At 35.1% G+C, this 12,605-nt stretch overlaps 1 protein-coding gene across 2 annotated transcripts in view; it reads left to right on the top strand.

Moving 5' to 3' along the window:
• The first annotated feature begins 2,936 nt into the window (after positions 1 to 2,936).
• LOC110026309 (microtubule-associated protein 70-2-like) overlaps positions 2,937 to 12,605 on the top strand; it is a 40,991-nt gene continuing 31,322 nt past the window's right edge. The window contains exons 1-11 of one of the 2 annotated variants that reach the window (XM_020727201.1): positions 2,937 to 3,015; positions 3,128 to 3,643; positions 3,761 to 3,846; positions 6,529 to 6,594; positions 6,693 to 6,863; positions 9,975 to 10,145; positions 10,244 to 10,399; positions 10,547 to 10,693; positions 10,854 to 10,925; positions 11,045 to 11,578; positions 11,657 to 11,844. In XM_020727201.1, the coding sequence (XP_020582860.1) occupies positions 3,364 to 3,643; positions 3,761 to 3,846; positions 6,529 to 6,594; positions 6,693 to 6,863; positions 9,975 to 10,145; positions 10,244 to 10,399; positions 10,547 to 10,693; positions 10,854 to 10,925; positions 11,045 to 11,578; positions 11,657 to 11,844 (1,871 nt within the window). In that variant the 5' untranslated portion in view covers positions 2,937 to 3,015; positions 3,128 to 3,363. Of the gene's footprint in view, positions 3,016 to 3,038; positions 3,644 to 3,760; positions 3,847 to 6,528; positions 6,595 to 6,692; positions 6,864 to 9,974; positions 10,146 to 10,243; positions 10,400 to 10,546; positions 10,694 to 10,853; positions 10,926 to 11,044; positions 11,579 to 11,656; positions 11,845 to 12,605 lie in introns of those variants that run through there. The other variant, XM_020727200.1, reaches the window with a different exon arrangement.

Here is a 12,605-nt window from a genome sequence, read left to right as displayed (position 1 = left end):
GGAATAGAAGGAAAGATAATTGGCATTGCATTAATCAAGCTAAACATAATTACCTAGATACAATTTGTTTAGTAGTACTTGAAAGACAATTTAAAATTTGTCAATTTTGGACAAATATGTAATATGTTATGGTTCTTATATTTTTTTGAAATAACAGTGCCTTTTCATTTGAGGTTTTAGCGATAAAATTATACATTTGAATAATTTAAAATGTTCAACCAAATTTAAATTTACTTTTTTTTTTAAATACAACCATGACAATGTTTGGTTTTGGCATAGAATGCTATGTCATATCAATATGCATATACTTATTTTAATGTCTAAACTTTATTTTGTCGATGGATTAACCAAATTGAATTTAAATTATCACCGTATGTGTGATGAGGGCATTCAGGTGAGCAAGCTAACTTAAAAATATTTGATGCATATTTCTCATTGTACATTAAAAACATGACATAACAAATCTCGAGGAAATCCAACGAGTGTTGTTTATGAACACCGAATTACATTGTAATAGGATAGTCAGAAGTCGATACACCAAGCGCCATTTTCTTCGATTGAAATTCTAAGGCGATCAAATGGAAGCACAACCAAACAAATGAATAGAAGACACTTAATTCGTGGGACAATTGTTCATGACTAGCTCCCTTAGCGGATTCTGAAATTCTTCACAAAGTGACCAAAGGAGACCCCACAAAACACATTTTTGATTCTTTGAGAAAGCACCTTGTCCAAAGAGAGCTCCCTCTCAGCTTACGCGATACACCCTCTGCCTAACGACTCAACTTTACCCAAATGACAGGAGGTCCTCTACTTAGGATTCCATTGAGAGGGTTGACCGATGGCATTTTCAGTAGACCGAATGTATAACAACTTACGAAAGGCTTCCAGTCAACCGAATGACAAGATTAATGGGTCAAAAAATGCCCCTCTTCAAGCATTTATGAATACAAAATTGTGTTAATGTCAGTTATGAATATGAAAGGGCGTCAAAATTAGTTATAAATGTGAAAATGTATCATAATAACTTATAACATCCCTTTTAAATAGGGATATACATGTAGTTTTACACTAGATACTCTTGAGACTTATAAATAGGGGGTCGTTTCTCAAATAAATTAATACTGAATTTACTCTAGCAAAACTAGTGTGTTACCTTGCATTTTATCTCTCTCAATCTTCCCCTTTCCCCTCTCTCTGTTCCCTCTCTCTGTTTCACTCAATCCGTCATAAGCTTTATACCTTGGGTGTGATCCACAGAACATATTCAGATTCAACACATTATGTTTATTATTGTTATGCTTAATTGAATAATATTATATATTGTTAAGTGAGATAATATTAGAAATAAAGTAGTGGCTGACATTATTTATTTAAATTTAGTAATTAATTGTTTAAATCTTATTGATGAAGAGATTCTTCTATCAAACATTTATGAACCATTTGATTAAATAATAAATTAGCAAGCATTGGTGCTCTTTCTCTCCCATTTGATGTCAGTTTTACAGTTAATTTAAAAGAAAAACCATAGCTAGAAGAAAGATTAGGAGAAAAAAGAGAAAGTTGGTTTCACTAATTATTAAAGCAAATCATCACTTATTAATGTGTATTCCTTTTCTAATTAGAGTTTGTGAAAATCATTATGTTTAAGTTTGATGTGTCGTCAAGAAATTTTCTTCATTCATCATGAATCTCAATATATTTTTTAAATAACAAACGTTTTAAATTCAAATTTAAGAATCGTGAGCCCTGATCTTATTAAGTTTTATAGTCAAACTGACCGTCTCGATAAGACAAACCCAATGGTGCCACAGTTGGTTCAATACCGGTCCAGATCAAACCATTAAAAAAATGAAAACTTTGGATCATTAATTAAATAATTAAATAAACTCAAAATTTTACATATCTATAGTTAAATCGTTATGATCAAAAGTGAGTAATATAGATCATTAGATCAAGTGATTGAGAGAGTTATTCATCAAAAGACTAAAATATCTCTCCATAGAGGCTATAAATAGACCTTATCATTCACTTGAGCTGATGAGAATAATGAAAAACTATAGAGCTTATTACGAACTAATGACCCAATAATAATTTTAGTCTATATTGATGCCGATCACTGTTGATCACCATCGATCATCACCGCCTCTCTTTCATCACCTATCACCGGAGATCCGTACAAACGGCCAACCTTTTCATATTTCTTAATGAAATTATCCACAGCGTTATCTATATTTTTTTTTTCTTAACTGTCGTTTTTTAAGCAGATCCGATGTTATTAGAGGCTATAAATAGACCTTATCTCTTCACTTGAATTGAGAAGAATAATGAAAAAATATAAAGCCTATTACAAACTAAAGACTCGATAATAATTTTAGGGCCCGTTTGGGGCAGCTTATAAGTGTGGGGGCTTTTTTGAAAATACCGCGGTACCGTTTGGATAACATGTTTTGTCTGCTTATCCGAAAATGTGCTTAGATTTTTACACTAAACGCAGGTCGAGGGTCAAATCCCGCGGTCCGCATTTCTGGATAAATTACTTATCTAGAAACTCACAAACTGACTCAAACACACCCTTAATCTATATTAATATTGATAACTATTGATCACCGCCGATCACACCAACTCTCTTTCATCACCTATCATCCGAGATCCCTACTTACGGCCAACCTTTTCTTATTTCAGAATGAAATTATCCACAGCGTTATCTATATATTTTTTTTCTTAACTGTCGTTTTTTAAGCAGATCCGGAAAACCTCATGTCAATGAACTCAGATTACAGGATCCGAACCGCTTTGGCGGACACGTGGCGGACACGTTTTCAAATCGGTCATGGCTACCTGCGTGCTGTTCCGGTTCGCTCATTCGATCCGAATCCCAAATCCCATGCCGTCGGTAACCTGACCGCACGGTCTCTATCTAGGTGAAGCATCCCGGACTCCTGCGGATGCGGAGAAATAGGAGGTAACCTTACTGAAATTGGTGGGGACAGCAAAATCATGCTTCTGCTCAAGGTAAAGTCCGCTTTACCATGCAGCACTCCACTTCTGTATTTCCGAGTTCTTGAAATTATAATTATTTTCTTCTTAAAACGGCCTTTCTCTTCTGCTGAAACCCGTTATTCAGCGGATTACAATATAGATGGAGCCAGATCGAGTGGAGGCAGAAGAAAACTAGGGTTTGTTCAAGACGTTGCTTCTTTCTTGGTTTACGAATCAAAAGCTTCTGAGGAAAGAAAATTAATGATCAAAGGGAGGAAAACCTAGGTCTTGCGTCTTACGGGTGCTGGGCATTTTGCGTGCTGCCGTTCTCTCTGTTTTTGCTATTTTTGCTCACTTGGATGTAAGATAATCGGATCTGGGATGGCGGATCTGTGTGGTGGTGACGGGGGTGAGGGATTCAGACCTGAGTCCAGCATCGGAGGCAATGCAGGTTCGCCGGCGTTAACTCAGGGGCCTCCGTTAGTATTCCCTGCTGTGTTGACTGCATCGGCGTCGTATAAGTGGGATGGGAAGTCTTCGGGGAAAGAGAGACGGAGGCCGGCGATAAGGCCGAGCCTGGATGCGGAGGAGTTCATAAATCTGTTGCACGGATCTGATCCGATCAAAGTAGAGCTCAATCGTCTGGAGAATGAAGTTAGAGGTGGGAATGTGGTTCGATCCACTGGTTTCTACTGATATTTTGTTTTTTTTTAGTCCGGTGAAATTTGTTGTGGCAATGTCACCGTTTAATTTGTTTTTCATGTCTTTGGGTATGCAGACAAAGACAGGGAATTAGGCGAGGCCCACGCTGAGATAAAAGCGCTGAAGCTGTCAGAGCGTGCGAGAGAGAAAGCAGTTGAAGAGGTTAGCAGAGATCTTAATTTTTTATTTTATTCTTCACTTCTATGGGCCAAGATTTTGTAAAAAGAGGCTAGATTGATGTAATTCTACCTGTAGATCGGTTGACTTCCTTTTATTGATTGAAAGCATACCTGCCTGATTTATTAATCTAGAATGTGAGACTGCCTTGGGAATCTAGTTCCGTTGGATCTCTTGATGAACATTATTCCGAAAATGGTGTGATGCATTCATATGCGAGAAAGTAATGCAACGTGATTGTTGCTTACTTTAGCAAAATGTGCTCTCACATTCTAGATTCGAAATATGAATCACCTTGAAACTTTTACACTTTCTCCTTTACTCTGTTTTGCACTTTCAATCTAATGTTTTTTTTTTTTTTTTGTGATTTTTTTCTTGAATTATGCTGTTGAAGTTTCTTTGTCGTAGCCATCAGTTGTAGTACTTCTTTTAAGACCATCATACTTTCTGGGTTTTACTTTGTTGATTTTACTAATAAACTGCCCTGGTTTCCTTTTTTTTAATCTCATCGCATTAGAGAGATATCAGCATTTTTTTCTGAGGGTCTTCAAGTTTTTATTATTATTTGTATTATTAACTTTAAATGATCACCTATTTAGAGTTAAATAAATTAATATTTATAGTTATAGAAGTTCTATTCTATCAATTAGTAAATGTCAAATATCTCTGTCATTCTTTTTAGGTTACATCCCAGATGAGGTGTTCAAGATTGTGGTAATTATAGAAGAACAACACTTATGAGACATACAACACGATTATAGGAGAGTATGATGGAACGTGAACTTTGAAAAAAATTATGTTGATATAAAAGAATCAATTTGTTTTTATGTTCGAAAGAATTACTGTGGAAGCATTCCTTGTGTTTAGATAGAGGACAAGTTTAGAGAGTAGATATTTGATTGAAATATTTCTTTTATTAATTTTGAGGTGTATGATTGGGTTTTATGAGAACTTATTTGGTGTATATTAAGGGAAAAATTGTATGCTAAAGGCATGGGAAGTTTTTTAAAGAGATGCATGATGGACCGTTGATTAATATTGTAATTGATTGTGGAGCGGCTCGAGTGTTTTCAATCACAATGGGGATATATTAAGGATTAGCACTATGTACATATCTTGTTATATTGGTTGGAAAGGTGTTTACAAAAGGATATTCAAAATCAGGTGCTTTGATTTTAGTTTTCTTGCAAATGACGTAGTTTCAATTGGCAATATTGGGTGAATTATCAAGGACTTGTTTGGTACTTTTGTTCTTTGTGTTTTTTTAGCTTTTCTTTTTAAAATGTATTGTTTAATGCGTTTTTTACTTGTTTTTTTTTATTTTGAAATCAAATTAGCTTCCTTTTTTTTAAAATACTCCAATTATTTGATTTTTTTTTAAATTAAACATGTTATAACATACCGAACATGTTTTGTTTTAAATTAGAGCATAAGTAATACAAAATGAAAACACAAAAACAAAGGACGAAATTAGAAGTGATTCCAAATGGCCCTTAAAGAAATGGAGAAAATGTTTTGAAGCTAAAAGACTGTGTTAGTGAAACATATTTTAGTACATGATGTATGATTGTAGTAGATATGAAATTACCAATGTATTAATCAATATAGTTGGATTACCAAGTGATATCCCGTAGATTTGAGTTTTCAAGAGTATTATATGATAAGAGAATATCATGTAGACTTCAAGTTGATTTTTTTAAAAATTGCAATCAACTTAGATATGATATAAAAATCGAAATATTGCACTAGAAAAAAATCATTTATAATCAAGTTGAGTGTGATAGAAATACAAATGCTAAGATGTATATGGTGCAAAAGTGAGGATGGATAAATTGAGCAAATGATTATAGGTATATTTGGTGTGGCTGTTTCAAAGAAGTAGTTGTGAAGTTGCTACAGAATAAGCTGTTGTTCAAGGAGTTGTGTTGGCTATTACAATTTTTTTTAATCTTAAAAAAGTCTGACAGTAGCATTCTGACAGCCACTACACTTTAGCCAAGTTATGTTGTAAAATACAACTTTTTCACCTCAGCTTCCCCAACACACCCCATACTACATGAATGGTGGCGGTAGAGTCCATTGAATATAAATTAATAGAAATAGACAAATAGTTTGAGAATGTTAAAAGAAGGGAAGAAAATGGTTCAAAAACATTGGTAGATAAGGTTTTTGCAAACATATAGAAAGGAAAAGGGGCAAACTTAAAATTATTGTGGATACCCAAAAAAATATTAGTATAGCTTAAGTATAACACCTCAAAGAGCACTCAATAAGAATTAATTGTTACTGATGTTCCATCTAGATAACTATAAATAGTTGGGATGAGATTATTAAGATGATGATGGTTCATAAATCTCAACAGCTTCATTGTTTCTTTTTAAGAAGTTTTAAAATTTTTGTTCTGTGTAATGTTATTTGTAGGCATTATTCCTACTTCCAGGATGAATATCAATACACATTTTATCTGCTGGAAACTCTGATCTGCTGATTTCTTTTTTCCTTCCCTGAACATAGTCTGCACGTGTGCATTATGTTTCTGCATGAAATGTTTCTGTTTGGCACATGTTTTCTTAGACCCGGACATAGTTTTCAACACTACTTTCATGTATTTTCTTAGTACTGCTAGATAGTTTGGTATGTGAGCTAATCCTTATCTACTTTATTCAGCTTACAGAAGAATTGACCAAGGTGGACGAGAAGCTTAAGTTAACTGAATCTTTATTGGAGTCTAAGGTTTTTAGTTGAAACCTCTATCAATATTCCATATTATTTCTCTTTAATTTTTTCTCTTTGTAGTTTATAGTGGTGCTTGATGCTAGCTATTTTCACAGAACCTTGAAATCAAGAGAATAAATGATGAGAAGAAAGCATCCATGGCTGCTCAATTTGCTGCAGAGGCTACACTTAGACGCGTTCATGCAGCTCAGAAAGATGATGATATGCCTCCCATTGAAGCTATCCTTGCTCCACTTGAGGCAGAACTTAAGCTGGCTCGCCAAGAGGTATGGTTTACATATTTAGTGCAACTATCAAGGCATATGGTTCTCTTAGTTTTTTAAGGGATGTAATGCAACTTATCACTCAACTTTTTATGCCATAATTTCCTTACTGGTTCTGTATTTGAGTGTGATGTGATGTATCCAGAAGTTATGAGGAATAGTTTATTGAAGAACACATTTTTTAAATTACCAAATGCTATAAAGTTCACAGTGAGAGTGTTTTAAGGTGAAGACTTTACTTGCACAAAGTTCTAATAGACACAAAGATAAGGAGGTATAAAATTTCACAGATCCATTAGCCAGACAATTTTAATGCTGAAAATTAGGAGAAGAAAAACCCACAAGGCGTTTCCCAATTAGAATAGTTCCATATCCTTGCTTCAAACTTAGACATGTTTGCCCTTGCTCATAATTGTGGAAGTTGAGAACACAACTTAAAAAACTCAAAAATAAATATTCTACCTAGGTTGTTGTAGGTTGTGACAACATTGCCAATGGATGACTAGCATTAATCAGTGATGCCGCTGAATGAGTGATGATTGATGTTTATGGGGGGTATTAACTAACATTGGTTGACTAGAAAGTTGGGCAATATTAGTCAGTGGATATTTTATGTTGGCGACGGCGTTATTACATAGACAATTGGACTTTGTGTGACATAGTTGGAAAATATTTGGGATTGTGAGCTGTCGAGTCTCGATGAACTGTAAGAACAAGCTTTGACAAAGCGAGAATCTGCTTTGGGAGTTGGATATTTGTCGATGTCATGACTTGGACGCTAGTGAATGTTGGATGACATTGGTTAATGGATATTTAATGCAACTATCATGGCATATCTCTTAGTTTTTTGAGGGATTTAATGCTACTTATAACCAACTTCTTAATGCCATAATTTTCTTAGTGATTCTGTATTTGAGTGTGATGTATTTGGAAGTTATGACTAATGGTTTATTGAAGAACACATATTTTAAAGTACCACATGCTAAAAAAATTCACAGTGATAGGGTTTTATGGTGAAGACTTTGCTTGCACAGAAATCATACAAACAATGATAAGGAGGCATAAATTGCATAGATACATTAGGTAAACAATTTTAATGCTGAAAATTAGGAGAAGGAAAACCCACAAGACCTTTCCCAATTAGAATAGTTCCATATCCTTGCTTCCAACTTGGAGATGTTTGCCTTTTCTCATAATTATGGAAGTTGAGAAAACAACTTGAAACCATAAATATAGATTTTCTACTTAGTTTGTTGTAGGAGGTGACAACATTTATAATGGATGACTAGTGTTTGTTAGTGATGCTGTTGAATGAGTGATGATTGATGTTTTACGGGGGACTTTAACAACATTGGTTGACTAGAAAGTCGGGGCAATATTAGTCAGTGGATATTTTATGTCGGTGATGGGGTGATTATATTAACATTTTTACTTTGGGCGACATAGTTGGAAAATATTTAGGATTGTGAGCTGACGAGTCTCGATGAAGTGTAAGTTTGACAAAGCGAGAATTTGCTTTGGGAGTTGGATGACATTGGTCAATGAATAATAATGAATGTCTGACGATTGGAGTATGATCTCGGTTGGCATTAAGAATTGGATGTTTATGGATGTTGGTTGATTGTGAAAGCTATTTTGCATTGATCTGTGAACGCCCAATATTAGTAAAGGTGACAGCTAACATCCAAGGATGGGTTGTTTGGTTATTTTTCTTATGGGAAGATGGACCCAATGACTTAATTGGTGGATGTTTTGGACATTGGTCAATGAATAATAACTAATGTCTGACGATTGGAGTATGATCTCTGTTGGCATTAAGAATTGGATGTTTATGGATGTTGGTTGATTGTGAAAGCTAGTTTGCATTGATCTGTGAATGCTCGATGTTATCAAAGGGTGACAGCTAACATCCAAAGATGGTTTGTTTGGTCATTTTTCTTACGGGAAGATGGACCCAATGGCTTAACTGGTGTATGGTCGAATGACATGTTTAGTGGATGTTTTGGACATTTGTTTTTAGTGGATGCGCAATTTGCACGCATTGGACGGTAGGCTGTGTTCAACTTAGTCTTTCTTCTTACAAAAGTTGGGTCATTTGGCCTTGTATGTATGCATTAAGTGTCAGTGATTAGTGGATGTTTTTTTTAGAGAATTCAGGAAATGGCGGCATGTTGGATGTTGAATGCTGGGAGTTAGCGAATGTTGATGGACACGGATGTTGGGAGACATACGAGGATGTATTGTTGGGGGTTGATGTTGATGGGTGTCTGGAGTTAGACTTAGTTGAATGGAGTTGGACATTGGTGAACGTTTGTCAATGAGTTAGTTGGGTGCAAATGGTTAACATTTGTCCTAGGTGGTACTCTGGTGGGTTTAGAAGCTATATGCATGAAAACATTTTACTATGCTGTAGAATCCTCAATTTTAAATGTGGAAAAATAAAGATAACTGAGTTGTATGTAGGGATCTTGAAGGGGATGGTTCTGTCTCTTCAAGGGTTACTCTAGAATATTTACCCATTTTTACTATGCTGAAGTATGCTGTAGTTTGTTTGACCATTTGAATGGTTTTTAGGATTTTTTTAATTATGATTTTTAGCTTTTCGTGGTTAGTTGAACTTGGATCTGGATGATTTTGATGTTATTTGATGCTTTTTGCCATAATAAATTGTCTCGACCATAAGCCTATTGGAACTAGAGTCTAGATTGGCTTATGAAATAATTCTCGTGGTTTTACCAATTTAATTTTGATTTATTTTTGGATCTTTAAAAGTGCGCAAAAATTTGTGCTTGATTAGGATGATTTTGTGAGCAGTGGCATATATATTTATAAAAATTTATTTTCTTTTCTCACCAATGCACCTTTGCTAGTTTCATTCCTGTATTTGTGGTTTATTATCCATTCAATTAATTTAAGAGGATGCTGCCCTGGTTATTTATTTTCTTACTGTTGAGTGCATGTATTCTTGTTGCTGCTTCTGGAGCTGTTCTCCTTCTGATTACTTCTCGTTTAAGGATTGCTGCTAATTGGTTGATTAGAAGCCAGGATCTTGTTTAATTCTGTTGGTAATAATCAGCTGGCATGATAGCTTTGGATTTTACTTTCCTTCTGTAGATTGCTAAGCTGCAAGATGACAACAGGGCGTTAGATCGCCTAACCAAATCAAAGGAAGCTGCACTGCTTGAAGCAGAAAGAACTGTTCAATTTGCTTTGGCAAAGGCTTCTATGGTTGATGATTTACAAAACAAAAATCAAGAATTAATTAAACAGATTGAGATTTGCCAGGTACAAAAACAAACAACTATTTTATTGCTTCTTAACTTCTGAATCAAAGTTTATGTTTTTGAATTATTGTTTTGCATGTCTATGTCATACCTTTTTAGGAAGAAAATAAGATCTTGGATAAAATGCATAGACAAAAGGTTGCAGAGGTTGAAAAGCTTAGCCAGACAGTAAGAGAGCTAGAAGAAGCTGTTCTAGCAGGTGGTGCTGCAGCAAATGCAGTGAGAGATTACCAGCGAAAAGTTCAAGAGATGAATGTACTTCTGTTTTCTGTTTACTAATTTCTAAAGTTCTGGGTTGTACTGGTTCCATATTTATTTTATATTATCTTAGATAACTTAGTTAAGTTCTTTTTCTGTACATTGTATGTTTTATAATAATAAAAATGAATTGTTTCTTACTAGGATGAGATGAAGACCCTTGATAGAGAGCTGGCTCGTGCAAAAGTTTCTGCTAACAGGGTTGCAGTCGTTGTTGCAAATGAATGGAAAGATGGAAATGACAAAGTAATGCCTGTTAAGCAGTGGCTTGAAGATCGGAGATTTATGCAAGTAAGTATTTTTTAATAGCTCTTTGCTTTCTTGATTACTTCTTCCAATCATCCGATGAAAGTCAGTTTTTCTTGATTCGTGTTTTCTCTTTTTCTTGTTTAAAAGTTGTTTATGTATGCTCTTTGGTGATAAATATAATCACCTGTTAATTTTCTTACAGGGGGAAATGCAACAGTTACGTGATAAGCTTTCTATTGCAGAACGCACCGCTAAATATGAAGCTCAGCTGAAGGTCGTGTTTTCTCCTTCACTCTTCATATGCATTCTTAAACTTTCAACTTTTGATTGTAGTTTCTCAAAAACATTATATCAATAAAGAAGTAATTAAAAAAATGGGTTTTGATTTCCCAGGAAAAATATCAGTTGCGGTTGAAAGTAGTTGAAGAGGGTCTGAAAATGTCTTCTGGTGGCGTTCATCGTACGAGTGCAGAGGGTAGGAGTGTAAGCAATGGCCCTTCACGTAGACAATCATTGGGAGGTGCTGATAATATGTCAAAAGCTTCCCCTAATGGTCTTCTAACTAGGAGGACATCATCCTTCCAGTTTAGATCTTCCCTCTCAAGTGGCTCTAGCATGGTTTTGAAGCATGCAAAAGGGACTTCGAAGTCCTTTGATGGTGGAAGCAGATCATATGATCGCAACAAAGTCCTTGCAAATGGGGGTACTTTTTCACTCAACAAATCTACTGATGAGACGAGGGATGGGGATGCACATACCAATTGGAAGGATAGTTTAGAGGAGAAGCCAGATGAGCTTCGCACTGAAGATGCAGATGACTCTGTGTCTGGATTGTTATATGATATGCTACAGAAGGAGGTGATTACTCTCAGAAAAGCATGCTATGAGAAAGATCAAAGCCTGAAGGACAAAGATGATGCCATTGAGGTAAATACATCTCGACGGGAGTGATTACTATCAATTTTTATATTCCACGGTAGTTTGAATTTCGGGTTCTACTTGCAGATGCTAGCAAAGAAAGTAGATACATTAACAAAGGCAATGGAAGTGGAGGCCAAGAAAATGAGAAGAGAAGTTGCTGCCATGGAGAAGGAGGTTGCTTCCATGCGAGTAGATAAGGAGCAAGAAAATAGGGCAAAGCGTCTTGGTAGTTCTAAGGTTCCTGCTAACACTTCACAGCTTCTTCCTGGGAGGTAAATCCAATATTATTATTATTATTATTATTATTTTTCTATTTGACTGCTTTGTTACGCTGTTAAAGGGCAATCTATGCATGTTGATTTGGCTCCTGAGAGCATTATTCCTTTTGGTTATTGTTGTTGGACATTTTAGGGTCTACGTTTTGCTAATGTAGATCTATTATAACGTGCACATAATTATGCAAACACACATATTTGCAAATCACCAACTCTTGATTCAGATATCTCTCTACCGATGCAAAAAATGTATACATGAATAAAATTATACAAATAATTATTTAATAACCATACACAAAAAATAATTTTTAGAATTTGTTATCACAAGTCAGTTGAATAAATCAGCTATCTTACAAATTTATATAACATCAAGTTGATGAAATAACAATTATGCACGCAAAGCCAATTATTAGAATATATAGAGAGCATGGCTAAAGTAAAATGAACATGAGTGGTACCGTAGTTAACCCAAACTAAAATAGAAAAAATAGTTATTATTACTTGAAAGCCAATCAGGCTGTTACATCTCAAATACTGAAAGGAAAAGTACAACAAAGTCGATGGAAATACGAAAAAACAACACACCCGACACACGACATGTGGTTAGGGTTGGATCAAGGGTGGTAGAGCGGTGATGGTTGGAAGGTCGTGGGCTGATGGACGAGGTTGTCGACAAAAACATGTCGTGAATACCGTAGTTAACCCAAACTAAAATAGAAAAATTAATTATTATTACTGGAAAAACAATCAGGCCGTTA

This window comes from Phalaenopsis equestris, unplaced genomic scaffold (genome assembly GCF_001263595.1).
Source record: "Phalaenopsis equestris unplaced genomic scaffold, ASM126359v1 Scaffold000364, whole genome shotgun sequence".
Lineage (NCBI taxonomy): Eukaryota > Viridiplantae > Streptophyta > Magnoliopsida > Asparagales > Orchidaceae > Phalaenopsis > Phalaenopsis equestris.
The sequence above is the reverse complement of the archived record's forward strand: the minus strand, read 5'-3'. Positions and strand labels throughout refer to the sequence as shown.